The sequence below is a fragment of the Typopeltis vanoorti genome, chromosome 18, assembly GCF_054136105.1.
Source record: "Typopeltis vanoorti isolate ZY-2024b chromosome 18, IOZ_Tvanoo_1.0, whole genome shotgun sequence".
Taxonomy (NCBI): domain Eukaryota; kingdom Metazoa; phylum Arthropoda; class Arachnida; order Uropygi; family Thelyphonidae; genus Typopeltis; species Typopeltis vanoorti.
The window spans coordinates 46,417,430-46,438,262 of record NC_143566.1 but is presented as its reverse complement, the minus strand read 5'-3'; the positions used below and the strand labels follow the sequence as shown (position 1 = coordinate 46,438,262).

General features: G+C 35.1%; 1 protein-coding gene across 2 annotated transcripts in view; it reads right to left on the bottom strand.

Annotated features, from left to right (window-relative positions):
• The window catches only part of LOC150096630 (meckelin), a 575,505-nt gene that overhangs the window by 464,235 nt on the left and 90,437 nt on the right, over nt 1-20,833 (bottom strand). The window contains exons 5-6 of one of the 2 annotated variants that reach the window (XM_090408005.1): nt 9,892-9,955; nt 2,091-2,171 (exon numbers count right to left, since the gene is read on the bottom strand). In XM_090408005.1, the coding sequence (XP_090264131.1) occupies nt 2,091-2,171; nt 9,892-9,955 (145 nt within the window). The remainder of the gene's footprint in view (nt 1-2,090; nt 2,172-9,891; nt 9,956-20,833) is intronic. The other variant, XM_090408006.1, reaches the window with a different exon arrangement.

Sequence of the window (20,833 nt, the reverse complement as noted above, 5' to 3'; positions counted from 1 at the left end):
CATGATCGATTACTGTATTAATAATTCGTTTTATATGGTACTCTTTTAGGAAAGATAAAAAATGAATGTAAAGTAAATGTTTAATAAATGCTTGTACCTATATTAGTTACTGCCATTTTTTATCAAAAAAAGTTATCAAGAGTTGTTTGAACAGTTTTAGTTTATTTCTTATCAGCATAAATTCTACAATAACAAGCAAAATGACTCTCTAGACCTCGGCAAACAAGCATTCTTCGATTAACATCTGGATCCATATCCATTACTGCTGATTAAGCGATTCTAAACTGCGAAATATTCCATCCAGTTCTTTGATTGTTATCTCCTTTGGAACCTCATCTTCACATTCCATTTGTTTGTTGTCTTCATATGTGCATTGTTATTCAATTTCAAGAAGACCATTGTCACTGAAATCTTTTGAATTTGAATCCAATAATTCTTTAACATCTGCATCAACACCATCAAAACTAATGTCTTCACCAATTGCAATGATTTCTTCAACCACGTTGTTCACAGGATTTTAAAAAGCACCTAAGTCATTAGCGCATACTGGCAAAAGGTTTTTCCAAACAGCACTCATGCAGCTAGAAGACACTTGCTCCCACAAGTCATGATGTTTTCAACTGCGTGTCTAATGTTCAAATTTTTCCAAAACTCTTGGAGAGCAATTGCATTTTTTCTCGTTGTTGTTTCTACTGCCTTTGAGAATGTCTTTTTAAGAAAATAGGCTTTGAAAGTTGCAATGATGCCCATGTCCATGGGTTGTAGAAATGATGATGTCTTATTTGGTGGAAAAAATAAAACTTTTACATTCTCACACAGTTCGTTAGGAGAATTTGGATGACCAGGTGCATTATCTAAAAGCAAAAGAGATTTGAAGGCTAAGTTATTTCTCTTGCAATAAGCTTCAACTGCCAGACAAAAATAAGATTTAAACCAATCTTCAAATAGCCTTTGGGTAACCCAAGCCTTCTGATTCGCCCAACAAATTACAGGTAAAGAGTTCTTGTCTTCCAGCCAAATAATCAACAGATCTTCCATTTCAACCATTACAGCACTTCGGTTATGCGTGCATTGCATACTTGCAGATGTAAATGCAACTTGATTGCTTGCAATTTAAAATCTCCATTAGCATACCCTTCAAGCATAACGGTTAAGCGATCTTTCGATACTTTATAGCCAGGCTGTGCTGCTCCTATTTTTTTATATAAAAGTTCTAGATCGCATTTTTTCCAATAGAGGCCAGTTTCATCTACACTGAAAATTTTGCAGTATTCGTAATAATTTTCTGCAGCTCAGCAGGAAATGTAGATGCAGCATCTTCATCGGCACTTGCAGCTTCACCTGTTATTTTCACATTCTTTAGTTCAGCCTGGATTTAAAATTTTCAAGCCAGCCTTTGCTAGCCATGAATTTTAAATTGTCTTATCTATATTTAGTCTCTTTAAGTCTTAAAAAGAGGCTTAGAGCTTTGGCCATGATATTATAGGCACTAACTGGAATTCGCTTTTGATTGCAGTCTTCCATTTCAACCATTATAGCACTCCAGTTACACGTGCATTGCATACTTGCAGATGCAACTTTACCTTGCTCGCAATACCCATCAGCTTTGGATAAAACAGTCCGTATTATAAACTCGTTAAAATCAAATTCGCTTGCAATCTTACTTTTACTTTCACCACATTTAAATATTTTAATTATATCAAGTTTAGCATAAGGTAATTACTTTCCTCCTCTTTTTTTCAATTAATGACTCGTTTGTGCGATTGCTCTTGTTCTTTGCCATGATTAATGGGCCGTAAAATTTACCAAGAACGTAATTTGTAAATACTGCAGAACAGGTGGAGTTTGTAATATATCCACTCTTAATACTTAATGGGAGGAATGACGTCATCACGTTCACAACTTTCTTTCTCTCGGCAAGGAAACACTCCTCGAGGTTTGCATGTTTTTACGTGGTAAATTTAAAGGTGTGTTAATTAAAACTCTTGCCGCATATATATAAAGGGATTGTCGCAATTAATTTTTCTGCATTAATCAAATCCCGCATTAAGCAAGGTATACCTGTATATTATCCTGAGTATTCAACTTACGTCAAAAGCAACAGTATACAGTGAAGGTTGACTGGGCAGAAGCTTCTCTTTAGGGATGCACATGCCACCTGAAACAGAAGACTATTAAAGAAATATATGAGTTAAATAGTTTATTAATATGTTCAAATAAATAGCAAAGGTGTATTAAGCATAATGATTTCAATGTTTACTAACAATAATTTTTTTTTGTATGCTAGAGTTTTTATCTTAAATTCAAATAAAAAAGCTGTAAAGATTAATGCTAAATTAAAAAAAGACCTGACATGTCAGCTATAAAAAAAATTACTTTATAAAAATGTGCAAAAATATGGAGGAAAAAATCAATTTATTTATTCAGAAATGCTTACTCATTTTGATTTTCAACCCTAATACAGAGCATTATAATTGATATGATGTAACAATGCCTCCTATATGTGACATTACAATATCTCAATGCAATGTGGCTAGTCTGGAATTAACAGTAAGCAACTATCTGACAAACCTCTGGATATAAAAAAGCTACTAAGCAATAAGACATTTCTGAGAGAGAGCATGTGTGTGTGTGTGTGTGTGTGTGTGTGTGTGTGTGTGTGTGTGTGTGTGTGCATGCATATATAAGTCACTAGTTATTAATGCAATGGATATATGTAAAAAGGAATGAACAATGACACTGACTGACTTTTTTTTAGAAACACCAGGAGTCGATATACTTGACAGCCAGCAATGAATTTCTTCAGCAATCTGCTGCAGCTGAAGAAAATTTAACAAAGAGGGACTGTTTGAATTAAGCTAATACACCCTCTGTCCAAAAAGAGACCAAACTTTTTGATAGAAAATAAAGCACAGGCCAATTATAATTATTCAAATCATTTATTTCAATCAACATACTCTCCCTCAGCTTCGATACAGCATTTGGCACGGTCAATTAATTCATTAAATGAGTTTTTTATATCGGTTTTTGAGGTACTGTTGAGGGTTGTAATTACTGCAGCTTGAATGTTTTCAATGGTGTCATATTGCTTTCCTTTCATCGGCAAATGAAATCGGGGGAAGAGAAAGAAGTCACAGGGTGCTAAATCAGGTGAATAGCGCGAGTGATCCAATACCCAAACTTGGTTTTTGCTCAAAAACTGTTTCACAATGTTTGAACGATGAGATAGTGCATTATCGTGCAAAAGTGACCAGCTGCCTACATCACATGCTGTATGCGACGAATTCTCGCTATCAATCACTTCAAAACTCACCATTGACCATTTGGTCAGGCGGAACGAATTCTTTGTGGATAATGCCCTTGGAATCATAGAAACAAATCAGCATTGTCTTTATTTTTGACTTCTCCAAGCGACTTTTTTTCGGATGCCCATCTTCTGGTGGTCACCATTCAGCACTCTGTTTTGGGCTCACACTCAAAACACCACGTTTTGTCACCAGTAATGATCATTTCAAGGAAGCTTGATTCCTTAGAGCGGTTTTAATGAGGTCCTTGCAGTGTTCAATTTGAAACATTTTTTGGTCGTCAGTCAACTTGTGGGGAACAAATCATGAATTCAATTTACGAAGGCCCAAACTCTCAGTCAAAATGTTGTGCACAGTTGATTTTGAAATCCCCAGTTCATCTTCAATCAATCTCATGGACGATTTTGGGTTTTCTTTGATGAAATCATGCACTTTTTGGATGTTAACTTTGCTCAGTCCAGTTTTTGGACAGCCCGACTTTTCGTCATCCTCAAGCGTCTCACGACCACTTTGAAATCGCTTGAACCACTCGCAAACTTGAGTACGAGATAAGCATTCATCACCATATGCTTTTTGAAGCATTTTATGCGTTTTGGTAAAACGTTTACCAAGTTTAACACAAAAGTCAATCGCAGCTCTCTGTATGAAACTCATTTTCCGACCATTCGTCAAAACACACTGTCACTCTTGGCACGATAACTCGGCTTCTAATGAAACAAATACCATAAACAGTTGACCCAACACTAATAAAGGTTGCCGCTTTCCACAGAAAAAAAAAAAAAAATGGACCACTAGTTTCTTGTATTTTCAAAAAGTTAGGTTTCTTTTTGGACAGCGGGTGTATAATTAAGGATATAAGGCACATATCTGTCTGCTAATTCTGTGTGTTTTATGAAATGTCTTTAAGAAAATTTCTCATCTTCCAAAAGGGATCTGAATCAAGCCCTTCCAAATAAAGGATACTCTTATTCTTCTTCTTAGATCATTTAACATCACTAGAACTTGTAAAAGACTTTCACTGCATGAATTATTCATATCAATGTTTGTTTTTACTTCCTTTTTTTTTTCATGTAAAAATGACAGAGAATTGAAATTATACATAAAATTTCATGGCATCCACTTACAGATAAATTGTAATCAGGTTGTGGCTATCTCTATCTGAGAATATCCAAATGTTTCGCTTAACATTATTTTCATGGTTTAAACTAGGTGAAAGTGTGTGAGGAAACTTACATTATGATTTACATTCATACCCATGTTTATAATCATCATCAAATTCCAGACATGTATGATAGTACTACATGAAAAACTTATATCATTACTAACTTCCTATCTACAATTTTCCTCCAAATCAATCTGTTACCTGTCAAGACTCCAACATTATCAGAACTTATATGTCTGTCTTCTAATGCACTTTGTACTGTATCAATCCACCTATATCTTGGTCTTCCAATGGGTCTCTTTCCTCTCAACCTGGCAGAGAACACTTGTTTTGCTAATCTTTCCACTCCCATTCTGTTTAAGTGACCGTACCACCTGCGATTAGCTCTACTAATACATTCCTGTATAGTAACCAAGTTTTTTCCTAATATCCTCATTTTAAATATGATATTGCCATTGATGCAATCTGTTCGTGCCCCTAATCTTTCTCAGGACTCTCATATCTGCAGTCTCTAGTCTTTGGTCAAGTGTTTTATTTCTGACCAAGCTCTCAGATCCATAAGTTAAAATTGGTTTGAACACTGTCTTGTATACAGCTAATTTAGTGTTTTAACTAATTTCTCTCTTATTCCATATAAATTTATTCAGTGGACTTCGTACCATACCAGCTTTGTTCATTCTGTTCTCTATTTCCATATTTAATTTAACATCTCACTAAAAATTGTGCCCAGGTAGCTGAAATGTTTTATTTGTTCTATAGGTTCTCTATTCACGATGCAGTTGATATTTTCAATGCTTCAGCCTATTTTTATTGTCTTTGTCTTGTTATTGCTGATCTTCATAAAACGCATCACAACAGTTATTCAGTTTAGTCAGGGAATCTTGCAGGCTTATAGCGAATTTATTTAGAAATATAACATCATTCGCATAAAGTAAATAGCTGAGATTAACATCTCCAATTTTGATATCAGGTTCAATACCACTTTCCTTCATAATGTGATCCGTATAGATAATGAATAACAGAGGGGACAATGTACATTGTTGTCTACACCAGATTTAACATTACACCATCTGCTAACTTACAACTCAAATAAAGATTATTAAGTATTGCTTGATACAATGCCCCACAGACACCATACAACTGTAGCATTTTGAATAGCTTTTCTCATGGCACTTTGTCATATGCCTTTCTCAGATCTAAAAAATTTAAATACAGATCTTAGTTATATTACCATGATGTCTCAAAAATTTATTGTAAAGTGAAAATATGATCCTTACAGCCTCTATCTGGCCTGAATCCAGCTTGTTCTTCACTAAGCTTCCCTTCCACAATCCATCTCAAGTATAATTGCATAAATCTTACCAGGAACACTCAGAAGAGAAATACCTCTGTAATTCTCACATTCAGTTTTATTTCCCTTTTTATATATGGGTACTATGAGAGCTCTACTCCAATCATCTGGAATTTGTCCCTCTGTCCAGGCCTTCTGAACTATGCAGTGCAGCCACTGTAAGACTTTTACACCTCCATTATTGAGCATTTCTGGTCATATATCATCTACTCCAGTTGCCTTCCCACATTTTGGGATTTAGATGGCTTTTTTTACTTTTAAGTATAGATATGTATTCCTGATTGCATGCCTATTCATTGTTTTTTACCTGTGCTGTCACTGATTGTTTCATTTAGCAATAATTACTCCATACATCAAGGATATCTTTTTTCTCAAGTTTTTATATCATCTCAAATTCCTTTTACTGCACTCTTGCCTCTTTCTGAGCTTCAACAATCTGCAGAATATGTTGCCACCTTCTTGGTATTTATTTTGTATGTTCTTACCAAAGTCTTCCCATGACTTTTGTTTAGCTAGTTTTACACAGTGTTTAGCTTTCTTACATCTGTCTCTGTATTCTCTAAGAGCACAAGCTGACTTATTTGCCAGAAACTTTTGGTATACTTTCTTCTTTTCCTTCACTGCCTCTTTAACTTCCTGTGTCCACCATGCAGTTCTGGTTTCTCTATCCTTGCAGACAACCTCACCACATGCCTCTCGCTTAATCAATCAAAGTATTCTTCAGGGCTTGCCAATAATCTCCAAGGTTTGGCTCCTGTTCTCAAACTGTTTCATTTTTTCTTGAATAATGTTTATGAATTTTAGTGTACAGTTCACATCTAAGAGCTGTTCAACTTTTATTTGCTTTAAAATTTTCTTACATGTTCTTCTTTCTTCTTTTCAATATGAAATTCAGTTTTATCCTGCTCAAGACTAAATGGTGATCACTTCCAATTTCAAATCCTTTGTACACCAGGGAGAAGACCTCACTATCAATAATAACATAGTCAATGAGACTTTTCTTATTCCATGACTCTTCTCCCCATGTGAATTTTTGCACATTTTTATACTGGAACATGGTGTTAGTAATAACTAGTCATGTCCTGAGCAGAAATCCAACAGGTATTTGCCATTATTATTAGCTTTGCTCTTTTCTCCAAATTTTTCCAAAATATTTTTGTGTCTGATAATCATTTCATACTCTGCTATTTAGATCCCCAACAAGGACCAACTTTTCTTTATTAATTGTGTCAGTTGCTTTCTCTAAAGCCTCAAAAAATTCCCCCATTTTTACCTTAGTAGAACCACCTGTGGGACCATAGGTCCCACAGAAGGTTCCTCCAAATAAGTCTCATGTGTGCTCCAAAATAAGTCTCATTTTCCAGTTCCCCATTCTGATATTTGCCAGCATCACTCTACTTGATACTGCCTGCCATTCAAGAAGATTAGCCTCATATTTAGTGTTGAATACTATGGCTACTCCTTCTTTTCCTTGATTGTCATTGCCTGAATATAACATTTTGTATTTATTGCTCAGAAAGATTGAAATCTTTCTGAGCAATAAATCTTTGGATAAGTACCAGATCTTTCTGGAATCCAATTCCTCAGTTATCTCCATTTCTTTGCATTCAGGCTTCTTATGTTGATAGTACTGATCTTGAACTCTGGTGTTGTTGAGTTGGATCTGCAAACGTGTTCACCCATGTTGGCGGATCCAACTCAAAACACCAGAGTTCAAGATCGCAGGTGCGTCTTTGACAGCCTTATTGCAGTACAGTAGTAGATGGCTAGCATGGTTAGCTCAGTCTTGTAGAGTGAGTTATTACTACTAGTTTCGTTGTTTTTTACCCTTAAAATGGAATGCAAAAGCAAAACCAAATGCGCTGGTAATAAATCTAAAAAACAAAGGTCTGTAATTACTTTAGAAGAAAAGTTGAAAATAATTCGTATGTATGAAGGTGGGAAAGTTCTATCAACAATAGCTCGGGAAATAAATCGACCTATTTCAACAGTGAATACAATAGTGAAGGATAAAGTTCGCATTGTTGAAAACTTGAAAGGTAGTGTTTAAGGGCACAATTATTACCAAGAAAAGGCTGGGCCCGATATCAGAGATGGAGAAATTGTTGTCTCACTGGATCAATGATCTGACACAGAAGCGGATAGCGTTAAGTTTACTGATTATCCAGGAGAAGGCTATGTCTTTATATAAGGATTTAAAAGAGCAGGCTGGCATCACGGATGCAGAGAGTACATTTAAAGCTAGTGCTGGATGGCTCGAATGATAAAAGAAATGTACAAATCTGCACAGCACCAAAATCACGGGTGAGGCAGCAAGTGCAGATACAGACGTGGCATTTGTAAAAAAACTTCCTGCAGAACAACATTCCTTAGAACAGCCAACTTAGCCGTCACAAGACATTTTTTATTTGAAAAGTGATTATTTCAGTTTGTTTTTATATTCTTTTATATTATATAGTTTTCATACTTTCATATTTACAGTATGTATATTATTCAAATACAATTGATAAATTTTTTCATAATTGAATTTTTTTTTAATCAACCCAAAAATGAAAAATATTAAAAATGGAAAATATCTGATTAATGGCAAAAAAATTAATATAAGACAGCAGTATGAGTAGCCATTGAACATTTTATTGTATGGATGTAATTTACAAATTCGACTTACGTAAAGGTTTACGGAATGAATTACTTACATAACTTGGGGTGTAACTGTATATCCAAATTACTACAAAAATAACACTTTTTTTTTTCAACAGCAACTTTATTAAATGGTGCATTTTAATGCTCTTTAGTCTCTGTGGTGACATCAGATGCAAATGATTTCCAAAAATAAGAGCTAAAGGGCATAACTCTTTTGCTTCCTTCTGTAACCCATTCATATTCTCTCACATTTAATACTTTCCCCTTTTAAATCATTCATTACTATCAAAATTATTAACTCATTTACTTTCCTTCTTTTTTTCCTTGAAAACTGGTAGTTCCACTAATATTGTTAATCTTCTCATACCGGGAAAGCATGATTTCATCATGGACTCATCGAGTATGCCCCTAATCATTGAATTACAATACATTTTTCCTTACTCTGACTTTTTTCACTCATTCTCTCTTCACTTTTCCCTGTGAACTGTCTCCTTTCTTTCTTTATCTTCTCAACCATACTGTTTGCCAGATGCTCTCCCAAATGCTCATTATGTCCTGCAAAAGACTCCACATATTTCATTTATTAAAGTCACATCACTATTTTGTGATAACTTTCTTCTGATTCATGCTTCTGTCATTTAGATTCACTATTTTTGGATTTCTCTCTCTTAGCTCTACAACAGCTTTTTTTTTTTACCCACAAACATTCACCACACATTTATCTCCCTTTTGACAAGGCACAGTTCAAACCAGTTCATCCATGCACTTATACTTCCAACACTTTCTGTCACCTTTATTGCTCATTACTCAATATAATCTAAGTCCTTTGTATTAAATTTTCTGAACCTGCCTGTCATTATTCTGATTCATTTAGGCATCACCATCACTGTAATAATATATAGAAATAAGAGCAATATTTATATATCCCTTCCATCAACTGTCATCATGTGACGATGGTTCACAATGGGAAAAAAAAAAAACTATTACTTGATAGATTTTTCTAAATGAAGTAGTTAGCAATGTGAGTCAGTGTGAAGTTAGTGTTTATGTGCCTAGTTCATCGCTTTTTATATGATGCACTTTTGAGGATGACAAATAGTAAGCTACTGCTGAAACGGTAAGGCTTATTTATTAAAGTATATGTGATTAAATATATGTGTACAGTTCTTTTGATTATAATTTTCAATTTTATATGATGGAAGCTATTTTCATGAAAGTTTTTCTAGTCTAGTGAAATTCAGCACAGAGCTCAAGAAAACCCTTATGAAAATGTTGATTAAGACTAGCATGTTGGTCTTAAAAAGATGTTTCAGTTTTTTGGAAATGAACATAACACACAAAGTTATCAATATGTTATGAGCAATATAAGGAAATATAAATATTTTCACCCAAATTTAAAATGTGATTATCATAAATAAGCTCTAAATTACCTGCAATGGACAAGAACAACTCTTATTTGCAGTACTTGCAAAGTCAGAAGGACAACGAACACACCTAAAGAAAGAAAGGAAAAAAAAACCATAAGAGAAGGTAGTTTTTTTCATGGTATTGTCTATATGGAAAATAAAAGGATCAAAAACAGTCATTTGATAGGGAAATTTTAAATTACCATTCATTATAACTTATTTTATTCATGATAACCACAATCACAAAAACAGCTGGTAAACAACAGCACATTGGCACAGTAGTGGACTAAGAGTTAAATAATCCAGGAAGCTGATCTCGAATCGAAACAGTCTTTTTCAAGACACTAGAAACCTTTAATAAGCATAATTCTGATCCAATACCTACCTATGAAATCATCAAGTCTGTGAAATTTTGCTCAACCATCCTAATCTTAACGATAACGGTGGTATAAGTATTCCAAGAATTTGGATGGCACATATTCAGCCCACATAAGTTCAAGTTTTTCTGCAAATCCTTACTTTAGGATGCTAAGCAATAATCTCAGCTCTTATTGGCCATCATCTATACTGTTCAAATTTATGTGAGTAATTATGTGAGAGCATGTTGCTCTCTTGCTTAACATACCTCTTAATGATGTGTAACCAAAATGGATAATAACAGGACTCTAGCTTTGATGTAGTAAGGTTTTTATTTTTTTATCAGAGGTCAGGCCAGTAGCTTTAACGGTTGACCAAATTACTGTGACTTTAGCAGTGTCCATAATTGTTTAATAATGAACATGATCACTGTGTAACTATGAAGGAAATGATTCTCATAATCCATGGAGATGTTACTCACAAGCATTGCAATTATTATGGTAAACTAGAGATATATGTTTTACTTTTGTTCAATCAGCTGGCTTTTTTGAAGAGTGTAGAGACGGCAATCTTATTCCTAACTGCATCAAGCTGAAAAAGAAATTTACTTCTGCCAAAGCATTTTAAATCTATGCCAGTACAGAGAAAGCATTACTTAGGGAGCATATTCAAACAGCCTGCAAAAATCTAGCAGTGACCCAAAATCAAGTTTTAAATTTGCAATCTGAAACGCTCTAGTTATAATGTGCGTGAAAGGATCACTGATAATTCAGTTAAACATATTCTGGAAAGTAATAAAGAAAAACTTATGGCTAAGTTTTGATTACGCTTTCAGTGGCATATGATGATTGGCCTGTATTTGCAGAGCTCCAAAATTTAAGTTGTTTAGTTTAAAAAAATAGCGACCTCAGTTAAAAATTGTGTCAGAATAAGATTCCATTATGGAGCTAATTAGATTTAAGTTAAGTTTTATTTTCAATATAGTTAATATAGTCTTTCTGCATGGTTGCATTGTGTACCACACATGGCACCGATGCAAAGCAAAATATGGCATTCAAGGCATCACTGTTTAAAGAATTCAACCAAAGGGACTTCGTACAGTGCAATGTCTACAAGATGATTGCACTACCAAATGCAAATAGAATTTGGTTTGATAGTGGGGAGGAAATGTGTCAAAAAAAAAAAAAAGCTATGAAAGAGGATCGAAAGTGTGGGTAGGTGGTGAGATCACAGCAATAGACAGAACAGAGAATACACATAAAAATGTCTGTAACAACAGACAGGATTAAAAGTCACACAATTGAGAGAGAGAAAGCAAAAGTATTGAGCAAAAGAATAGCAGGATGACAGATGTAAAGAATGAAGAGCTGACTGTAAGGAGGGGGATAGCTCGGTTATGCAAAGTGATACACAGGACGAATCAAGGGTTGCAATGAATACAGAAATGTCTGGCGAGTAGGTCTGCTGATATCAGAACGAAAAAAGTGCAAGAAAAGAATACTCAACTAAGAGAGAAGGAAAAATCAAAGAGCAGGTATCGTACAGCAATTTTATCATAAGAAGTGATTGGTGAGAGATTGACAAAATTGTGCTTCAGAGGTGCAAAATGAATGATGTTAGTGAAGCTATTAGCTCAAAATGGTAAAATGAAAAAGTTGATCATTTTGGCTGAAAAGAATGATTTGAAAGAAGAAAAAAAGAATGAAAAAAAGAATAACCTGGAACTAGCAAAAGAAAAGAGTGAAAAAGTTAAGATAGTGAGTCTGTTGTCACAATATGACAGAGTAGAGCTGAAAAGGAAGGCCATAATAGTGAATGACTTGATGCATAGGTTATGCAGGAGAAATAATGTGGAGTCTGTGGATGTGTGGAGTAGTTTGACAAGCAAAAGAACTTATACAAGAAGGATGGTTTGCATCTGAATGGATTTGGTGTTCAGATTCTGTAAAAAGTGTTGTTGAATGAACTCAAAGTGTATGTGCAAAATCATGGAAACTAGAGCTTTGGGAGGGGGGGGGGGGCTGTTGAGTGGATATGCAGACATCAGTGAGGCAGTTGAGTGGAAGAATGTGTATAAAATGCTTAAGTTAGTACCACTGGTAACAAACCATAATGGAATAGTTAGTATAAAGCATCAGGACAACAGTGGGCCTAAGGGGCTTTTGCACTTTATGTATACTAATGTCAGGTGCATTCAGAACAAGGGCAAAGAATTTTTGGCATTGGTTAATTGATCCAAATGGCCAAAGGTTATTGGCAATTAGTGAGACATGGATGAAAGAAGATGACATAGTAGGACAGAATGTGAAGAGTATAGTGTTCAGGGAGGACAGAGGGAAAAGAATGCGGGAAGGAGTGTTACTGATGACAGCCGATGAACTGCAACCAAAAAGAGTGGAATTTCAACTGCAGACCTAACCATAGCAAATGTGAGGATGTCTGGTGTGAGATAGAGGCCAACAAAACAAAATATATGTTGGATGCTTCTATAGACCAGGGGATGGAAAAGATAATGGGGATAGTATGCTGGCAAATAAGCTCAATGAGTGGAGGATGGCTAATTATTATGGGAGTTTTCAACTATGGGAACATAGATTAGAAGGTAGAGAAGACACATGGAAGGAAACAGAATTTATGCACTTATTAAGGAATAATTACCTGAGATAGCATGTGACCACATTGCCAACAATTAGTGAGAGTGAGCATATAGTCTTGACCTGGGAGGTGGCTAAATGTGTGTTAACTAATTTTCAGTTAAGAAGGGGTATATGTGGAATTACAGGGTAGGCATGTATGAAAGACTACATACCTAGAGTCAGGGGAGTAAATCAAATGGGAGTTAAATGGATGAATATCACTATTAAGCTGGAGCTGCAAAAAAAGAAAAAATTATGGAGGGAATTCAAGGAGAAAGGTAACAAGCAGGCACATGAGCAGCACAAAGCACAGACCAAAAAAAGTAACCAGTGTGGTTATAAGGCTAAAGCAGAGTATGAGAATTAGCAGTGCAGGACAAAGATAATCCCAAACAGTTCTTTTGATATGTTGCAAGTAAAAGTAAGAATGTTTATGGCAGAATGATTTTAATGATTGCCAATGGTAGGGAGGTAACTGAATCAGTTGAAATAGTAGAATTACTAAGTGAACACTTTGCAAGAATATATCATTCAGGTAGAGATACTGCAGTAACGAGAGAGGCAAAGACATATGGGAACTGAGGTAAATGAGATAGAAGTGCACAGCATATTACAGGACCTTGATATGAATTTGATATGAATACAAGCATGGGATTGGATGGTATAAGAGCTCCAGTTTTATGTCAAGGTGCTAGGGAATTGTCGGTGCCTTTCACCACATTGCTTAGTCTAACTCTCAGCTCTCAGTTAGTTCCAAGGGGGTGGAAAGAGAGGAAAATAGTTCCATTGTATAAAGGAGGCTCCAAGACAGCAAATTACTGACTGATCAGCATATTAGGAGTTGTTGTCAAGATACTGGAGAAGTTTGTCAAGAACAAAATACAGGCATGGATAGACAGAAATGGGATATTGTTTTTTTTTTTGGTGGGGGAACATGGTTTTGTGAAGGGTATGTCGTGCTTCAGTAACTTATGTTTTATAATACAGTGACAGATGAGTTGGATAAAGATAATGAGTTTATAGTGATGGAGTTTGCAAAAGCTTATGACAGTATATCACATGGAATTCATATCAGTAAATTGCAGCATATGGGGGATAGATATAGGGTTGGTGAGGTGGATAAGAGTGTAGTTGATGGACATATCGTAGAGTAGTTTATTCAGGAGTAGAGTCCAGACCTGTGACTAGTGGCACGCCACAAGGATCTGTTCTTGGGTCACAACTGTTTAATTTGTACATTAATCATATAGGAAGGGATCTGAGAGAAACTGTTCAGTTGTTTTGCCATTGATGCAAAATTCATCATCATCAAATTCCTGATATGTACCCTCAAGGGGTGTACAGGATATTATGATAGTACTAGATGAAGAACTTATATCATTAATATATTTTTATTAACAATTTTCCTCCAAATCAATCTATTATCTGTCAAGACTCCAACATTATCAGAACTTATATGTCTGTCTTCTAATGCACTTTTTACTGTATCAATCCACCTATATCTCGGTCTTCCTCTGGGTCTTTTTTCTGGCAACCTGGCAGAGCACACTTGTTTTGCTAATCTTTCCTCTCCCATTCTGTTTAAGTGACCATAGCACTTGAGATTAGCTCTGTTAACACATTCCCAGATGCTAACAATGTCAAGTTTTTTCTTAATATCCTCATTTTTAATGATATTGCCATTGATGCCATCTGTTTATACACCCCTAATCTTTCTCAGGACTCTCAAATCTGTGGACTTCGATTAAGTGTTTTATTTCTAACCCAGCTCTCAGATCCATAAGTTAAAATTGGTTTGCACACTGTTTTGTATATAGATAATTTAAGTGTTTTGACTAATTTCTCTCTTATTTCATATAAAGTTATTCAGATGACTTCCTATTATACTGGCTTTCTTGATTCTGTTGTCTATTTTCATATTTAATTTACCATCTTCACTAAAAATTGTGCCTAAGTAGCTGAAATGTTTCACTTGTTCTATAGGTTTTCCATTCATGATGCAGTTGGTATTTTCAATGTTTCTGCCTATTTTCATTATCTTTGTTTTGTTATTCCTGATTTTCACACCAAATTTATTACAACAGTTATTCAATTTAGTCAGGGAATCTTGCTGGCTTGTACTGGATTTATTTAGAAGTATAACATCATCTGCACACCAGATCTTGAGCTCTGGTGATGTTGAGTTGGGGTGTGTTTCAGGATTTGTTCCAGTAACTGACTTTTTGCTGTTTGCTCTGGTTCCCAAGCAAAAACAATGAGGTTCCAGCTGGCATGAAATTCTGTCATGTTGTACCATCACTTTACTTGTGGTTTAAGCCAATAAGAATATACTTTGGTTGGCTAAATTCCAAATTGCCAGCCTTTCTTCATTTGTTCCGTATCCAGGTAGATACCTAACAGGGTACACCATGAGAAGGTGAGGACTGGGCCCTAGTCAGTTCTCCGCATTTCTTTAAAGACTAGGTGGAAGATTCTTCTCAGTTATACAGCTTTGACCTTTAAACACCCCATCAAAATTGGGTAGGGTAATAGTTAATACAGGTGATATTAAAATTTTGCAGGATAATTGGGATAAACTGGCAGTCTGGGGAAAGAAGAATGGATATCAGTTTAACCCTCTCATGCATAAGGGCCTCATATGAGGACACATATATTTTCCCTCAATAATTATTCATTTCATAATTTAGTGCTACTGTATGCATGTAGTCCTCATCTGGGGAGATGTATGCTTAGAAAAAGTATTCTTAGAAACCACACCAGATGGCAGGAGTTTCAACAGAGTTACAGGAATACTAATCTCTCTGCAGTGCATGGTGGTATCAACGAGGAAGTGAAAAGCTGCTGTTTTGTTGATTTGGATTTGGTGATTTTGAGTCTTCTGGAAAGCTTAGTATGGTTTTATATATTGTTATACCTTGTAGATGAAGTGTGAATATTTAATTTGTTCATGTTTATTACCATATTCATAAAACAAACTTGAAAACAACCTGTCCTCACGAGGACAATATGTTTGTAAGGTAGATTATGTGGCAAATAGTTTGAGGTTAGAAAGTTCTTGTACAATATTTTTATAATTTTATTTTTGCAAACATAAATGAATAGTAAGTGTGTTAATTGGCATTATCATCTCTTTTACAGATGGATAACCAAAAGCCAGGTCCATCAGGCATAAAAAAAGGCCTTTACCACAAGAGACTTACTGAAGTGGAGATTGAAAAACTGTTGGAGGAATCTGAAGACGGTTTGGAGCTGAGTGATTCTGATGATGATCCAACATACCAGCAGCCACAAAATGATCCTACAGAGAGTGACAGTTCAAGTGAAGACAGTGATGTTCAAGTCCTTCCCCTGTTGGTCAGACTCACAACGTTTAAAGTCCAGCTAGTGTGCAAAATACAGCTGTTGCTAAGGTGCTAATGCCAATCGTTATAGAGATGTACACTGCAAGAGTAAAACAAGATACATCTGTGGTAGATGTGAGGTTCCAATCTGTCTGGAATGTTTTTAGTTTTTCCATACAAAATGAGGCCTAAGAGAATAAGACTATTCTTGATTTACATAGCTCTACTGCAAATTTTAATTGTTCCACTTTTTTGTATGTACTAAGTAATCCAAATTTTGATCATTCATGCAGTGTTTCAGCAAAATATAAATTGTTTATAATCTGTTTTGTCATACTTGTAATGTCTTTCAATGAAAATAAATTCCTTAGTCTAAGTCATTTCCATAGAAATATGGCCGTAGTCTGTTGGCATTAGTGCAGGATGTAATTATTATTACATCATGCACTAATGCCAAGAAATTGACGAAGCCAGAGATTTGGGAGCATTGATGGATAGGGAGTTGAAGTTTAGAGAGTACACTGCAAAAGTGGCTAAAGCAGCTCATTGGATAACTTGGTTACTGAAGAATACTTTGATGAGCAGAGACAAGCAGGTTATTATTCCTCTTTATCAAACCTTGATAAGCCCCATCTTGACTACTTCGTGTAGATCTGGTCCCCTCAGCTTTTTGGCAATGAGGAAGAAGTGGAGAGGATCCAGAGGCGAGTGACCAAGATGGTAGTAGATCTATGAAATGAACATTACAAGAATAGGTTGAAGATTTGTGGATTACAGATATTAGTTGACAGGCAGAAAAGGGGTGATATGACTGAGACCGAGAAATTACTGAAGGGTTTTTACAAGATTAATACAGAGGAAATTTTTCAGAACAGGTCTGGTGGTGGGAGAACTAGGGGCCATCCTTGGAAACTGAGCAAGAGTGTAGTTAGCAAGGGTGTTAGAACTACGTTTTTTGCTTGGAGAGTGGTAAATGAGTGGAATAGGTTGCCAGAGTCTGTTGTGGGTGCCATGACTGTGAATGAGCGCAAAACAAAGTATGATAAATATTGTGCAAATGTTGAATAGTGCTTGACATAATGTTTAGGGCCTCCCTCGATGAGTCTAAGGATTCCATGGAGTAATCCGTAATAATAAAAATAATAAATTTCATATATTAAAACAACAGAGAAATTGAACAATAATCATACAAATATATACCAATTAGGATATCTCTTTCCTGGCATGTCACTCTAGAAGCACACCATAAACAAGGGAGATGAGGAACAACCACCACATGGAAGCAATGACCATGTGATCAACCTATCTAGCCACATCCTAAATAACAGTGAACTTTTGCTACTTAATAAAGGCATAAACTTTGCATTAGCACATACAACTGTTAATAAACTGGATGTTATATATATACACATAGAAAGAGGCATTACATTTTTTTCCAAATACTACAGCTGATAAAATTCATTTAGAAACCAGTAATGTTTTGAATAAAATGAAAGCTATATGTAGCAATCTCACCAAAACAGAACTAATAGCTGTCAGGTCATTAGAAGCTAATAAGGGTATAACTGTAACAAAGACTGACAAAGATAATGTCACAGTCATCCTAAAGAAATCTGCTTACATTCATCAAATGAATCAATTACTCTTTGATAGTAGCACTTATCAACTTGGAAACCATAATCCAACCAACAGGATTAAGAAGAAAACTATTAAATTACATAAGTCTGCCACTTCTGACCATCTGACCCTGTTAAAAATAACTGTTACCTCATTATACTCGCTCTCCCAAAATATATGGGGTTCCCAAAGTACACAAACGTAGCATTCTGCTTCAGCCGATAGCTGAAGGCATAGACAGTCCTAATTATTACTTAGCCTAGGAATTAGCATCAACACTTAGGATTGGTAGGTCATTCCCCCACCTATATAAAGAACACACAACACTTCATAAGAAAAATTAAAAACAATGCTCAGCAAAGATAATTTATTACTCAGTTTTGATTACTGCCCTTTTTTCACAAATATCCCAATCAGTGACATAATTCTTCTCTTGCAAAACAAATTTCCATCAAATATTATGGCTCTTTTTCCCCATATACTACATTCCAGTTACTTTGTGTGACAAAATAATTTTTACCTACAAAAAGAAGGTACAGCCATGGACCCATCACTATCCCACCCCCAACTGCTAACTTTTATATGGAAACTTTTGAGCAACGATGTTTCGTATCTGGCTGCATGGTCACCACACTTTAAACACCTTCCTCAGCGACCAGAATCGACAACATAAGCACATACAATTTACTATTGAAATTGAAAATCAAAACTCACTTCCTGGATATGCTAGGCACACGTCTTCCTTCAGGAAGTCTATCCTTCACTGTCAACCTCAAGCTTACACATACCAGCCAATATATATATATATATATATATACATGCCAACTCATCACTACCCTTCACAAAAACTTGGAGTCGTTAACACTCTCAAAAATAGAGCTATAACAATTTACTCTAATGAGCAAGCTCTTAAACAAAAATTAAAAATAATTATTATTATTATTATTATTACATAGCACCTTCAGGGAGTCTAAAGACTCATCGAGGGAGGGCACCTGCTCTACAACTCTCCATCCCCACCACTCCATCAACCACAACTACTTTCATCATCTACGTCCAGTGCCATCTACCGTGGACCACCACTATTTTCACAGACAATCACAAAGATCTGTGCCCACGGCAGGATTTGAACCCACAGCCTATTGGCTGGAGAGTGGATATGCTAACCACTCGGCCAACCAGGCCAACATAAATGATTAGCAATACATTTATAAATCACGGCTATAGCAAAAATACCTTCGATAAAATTCTTCATAAAATTTCATCAAAAAATGCGTATAATGTAGATTACAGTAAAATATGCTATTTTACTGTAATCTACTAAATAAATAGAATTCTACTATATTGGCAGTTTTTCCACTTGGTTATACTATAAAATAAAGATGCCAAGAAATTATATTCTTGGTGTGTAAGCAAACAAAATTTCCACCTGAAGTAACTTCAGGACTGGGCAACTTGTATATAGAAGCTAATGGCTTCACAACACTTGCCTTAGTATCCCATAATGCAAAGCACATATCTTTATGGACATGTATTTAAATCGCCTATAAAATTAAAACACATATTCGATTGCTCCAAGAATCCCCCCCCCACCCTACCCTGGAGTATACTGTATCCACTACACTTGTAACTTACTTTACATTGGTGAAACTGGATGTACAATTCCTATTCATAAAAAAGAACACAATTCTTGTTCCCTACACCGAACCAACTGGAAATGTACCTGTTTCTTACATCATACAAAAACCTTTTATGAACACAAATTCAAAGAAGTCTGTGAAATTTCAGTTAACCATCCTAATCTTATCAATAATGGTGGCATAAATATTCAAAGAATTTGGATGGCACATATTCAGCCCACTTAAGTTCTTCAAGTTATCCAGCAAACCCTTACTTATTGACCACCATGTATATTGTTTTATTCTAAATTATGTGCGAGTTTGTTGCTCTCTAGCTTAACCAAATTGATAATAACAGGACTAGCTTTGCTGCAGTAAGCTTTTTATTTTCACCAGAGGTCAGGGCTGTAGTTTTAAGAGTTGATCAAATTACTGTGACTTTAGCATATCATGTAGAATGTAATAGCGTAGCTTGTTTCTTTGTATCAATAAACCCTCGATTTAATGGACTAATAGGGTGTCCGTTAAATCGCAATATTTTAAAATAAAAATACCTTAACATTATACTGCAATTTTATCAATATTAGCACTGTAATAACAAAAAAATTGTTTACACACAATTTTCACACTTTTAGATAAGTTAATGTGAAGCTAATGTTCGATGTTGAGGCGCATGGTTTAGGTAATCTTGCTTTGAAAAAACTATCAGGGTTTTTTTTAACTTTTGAATTCTGCTGTTTTTTTATAATTAACTCCCTAAAATTACGAAAATGTGCGTGATAAAACTGCCGCAGAAAGTCACGCCACATGACAAAAGAACCAATTACAGTGCGACTGGAGTGATCACGTCCTAATCATTTTGCTGAACATGTTTTATGAGTAGCGACTCTCATTTATGTCAGCTAAATTACTACAGCGTTTTTCCAAAATTTGTTAAAAATAACAGGAAATTAAAAACAAAAATAACCTGTTATTTTAATTATAAGCAAATCTTGGTTAAAAGCATTTTAAAGTTAACAGGGTGTTAATTTTCGTATGTGACATATGGACTGGAAATTTTGTCCGTTAAATCGAGGGTTTACTGTATATGAATACTCCAGATGATGACCTTGATATGAAGGTTGAAACGACAACTGATTACTTTGGTTAATATTAAACTGAAGTTTTACAATAACATGATAGTTATTTCCATAATTGTTTTAAATAATGAATGCTGATAACCACATAACTGAAGGAAAGAATCATTTATTCTTAATTTATTAGCTGATTTTATTTATTGGCTTACTTCATGATTCTTCAATGCTTAGGATTGTTTATTTTTTGACTAAATCAAATGTTTTTTGCCTGTAACACCTAAATCCAAGTTGTATTCTCTATATTCTTCATTCTAAATCTA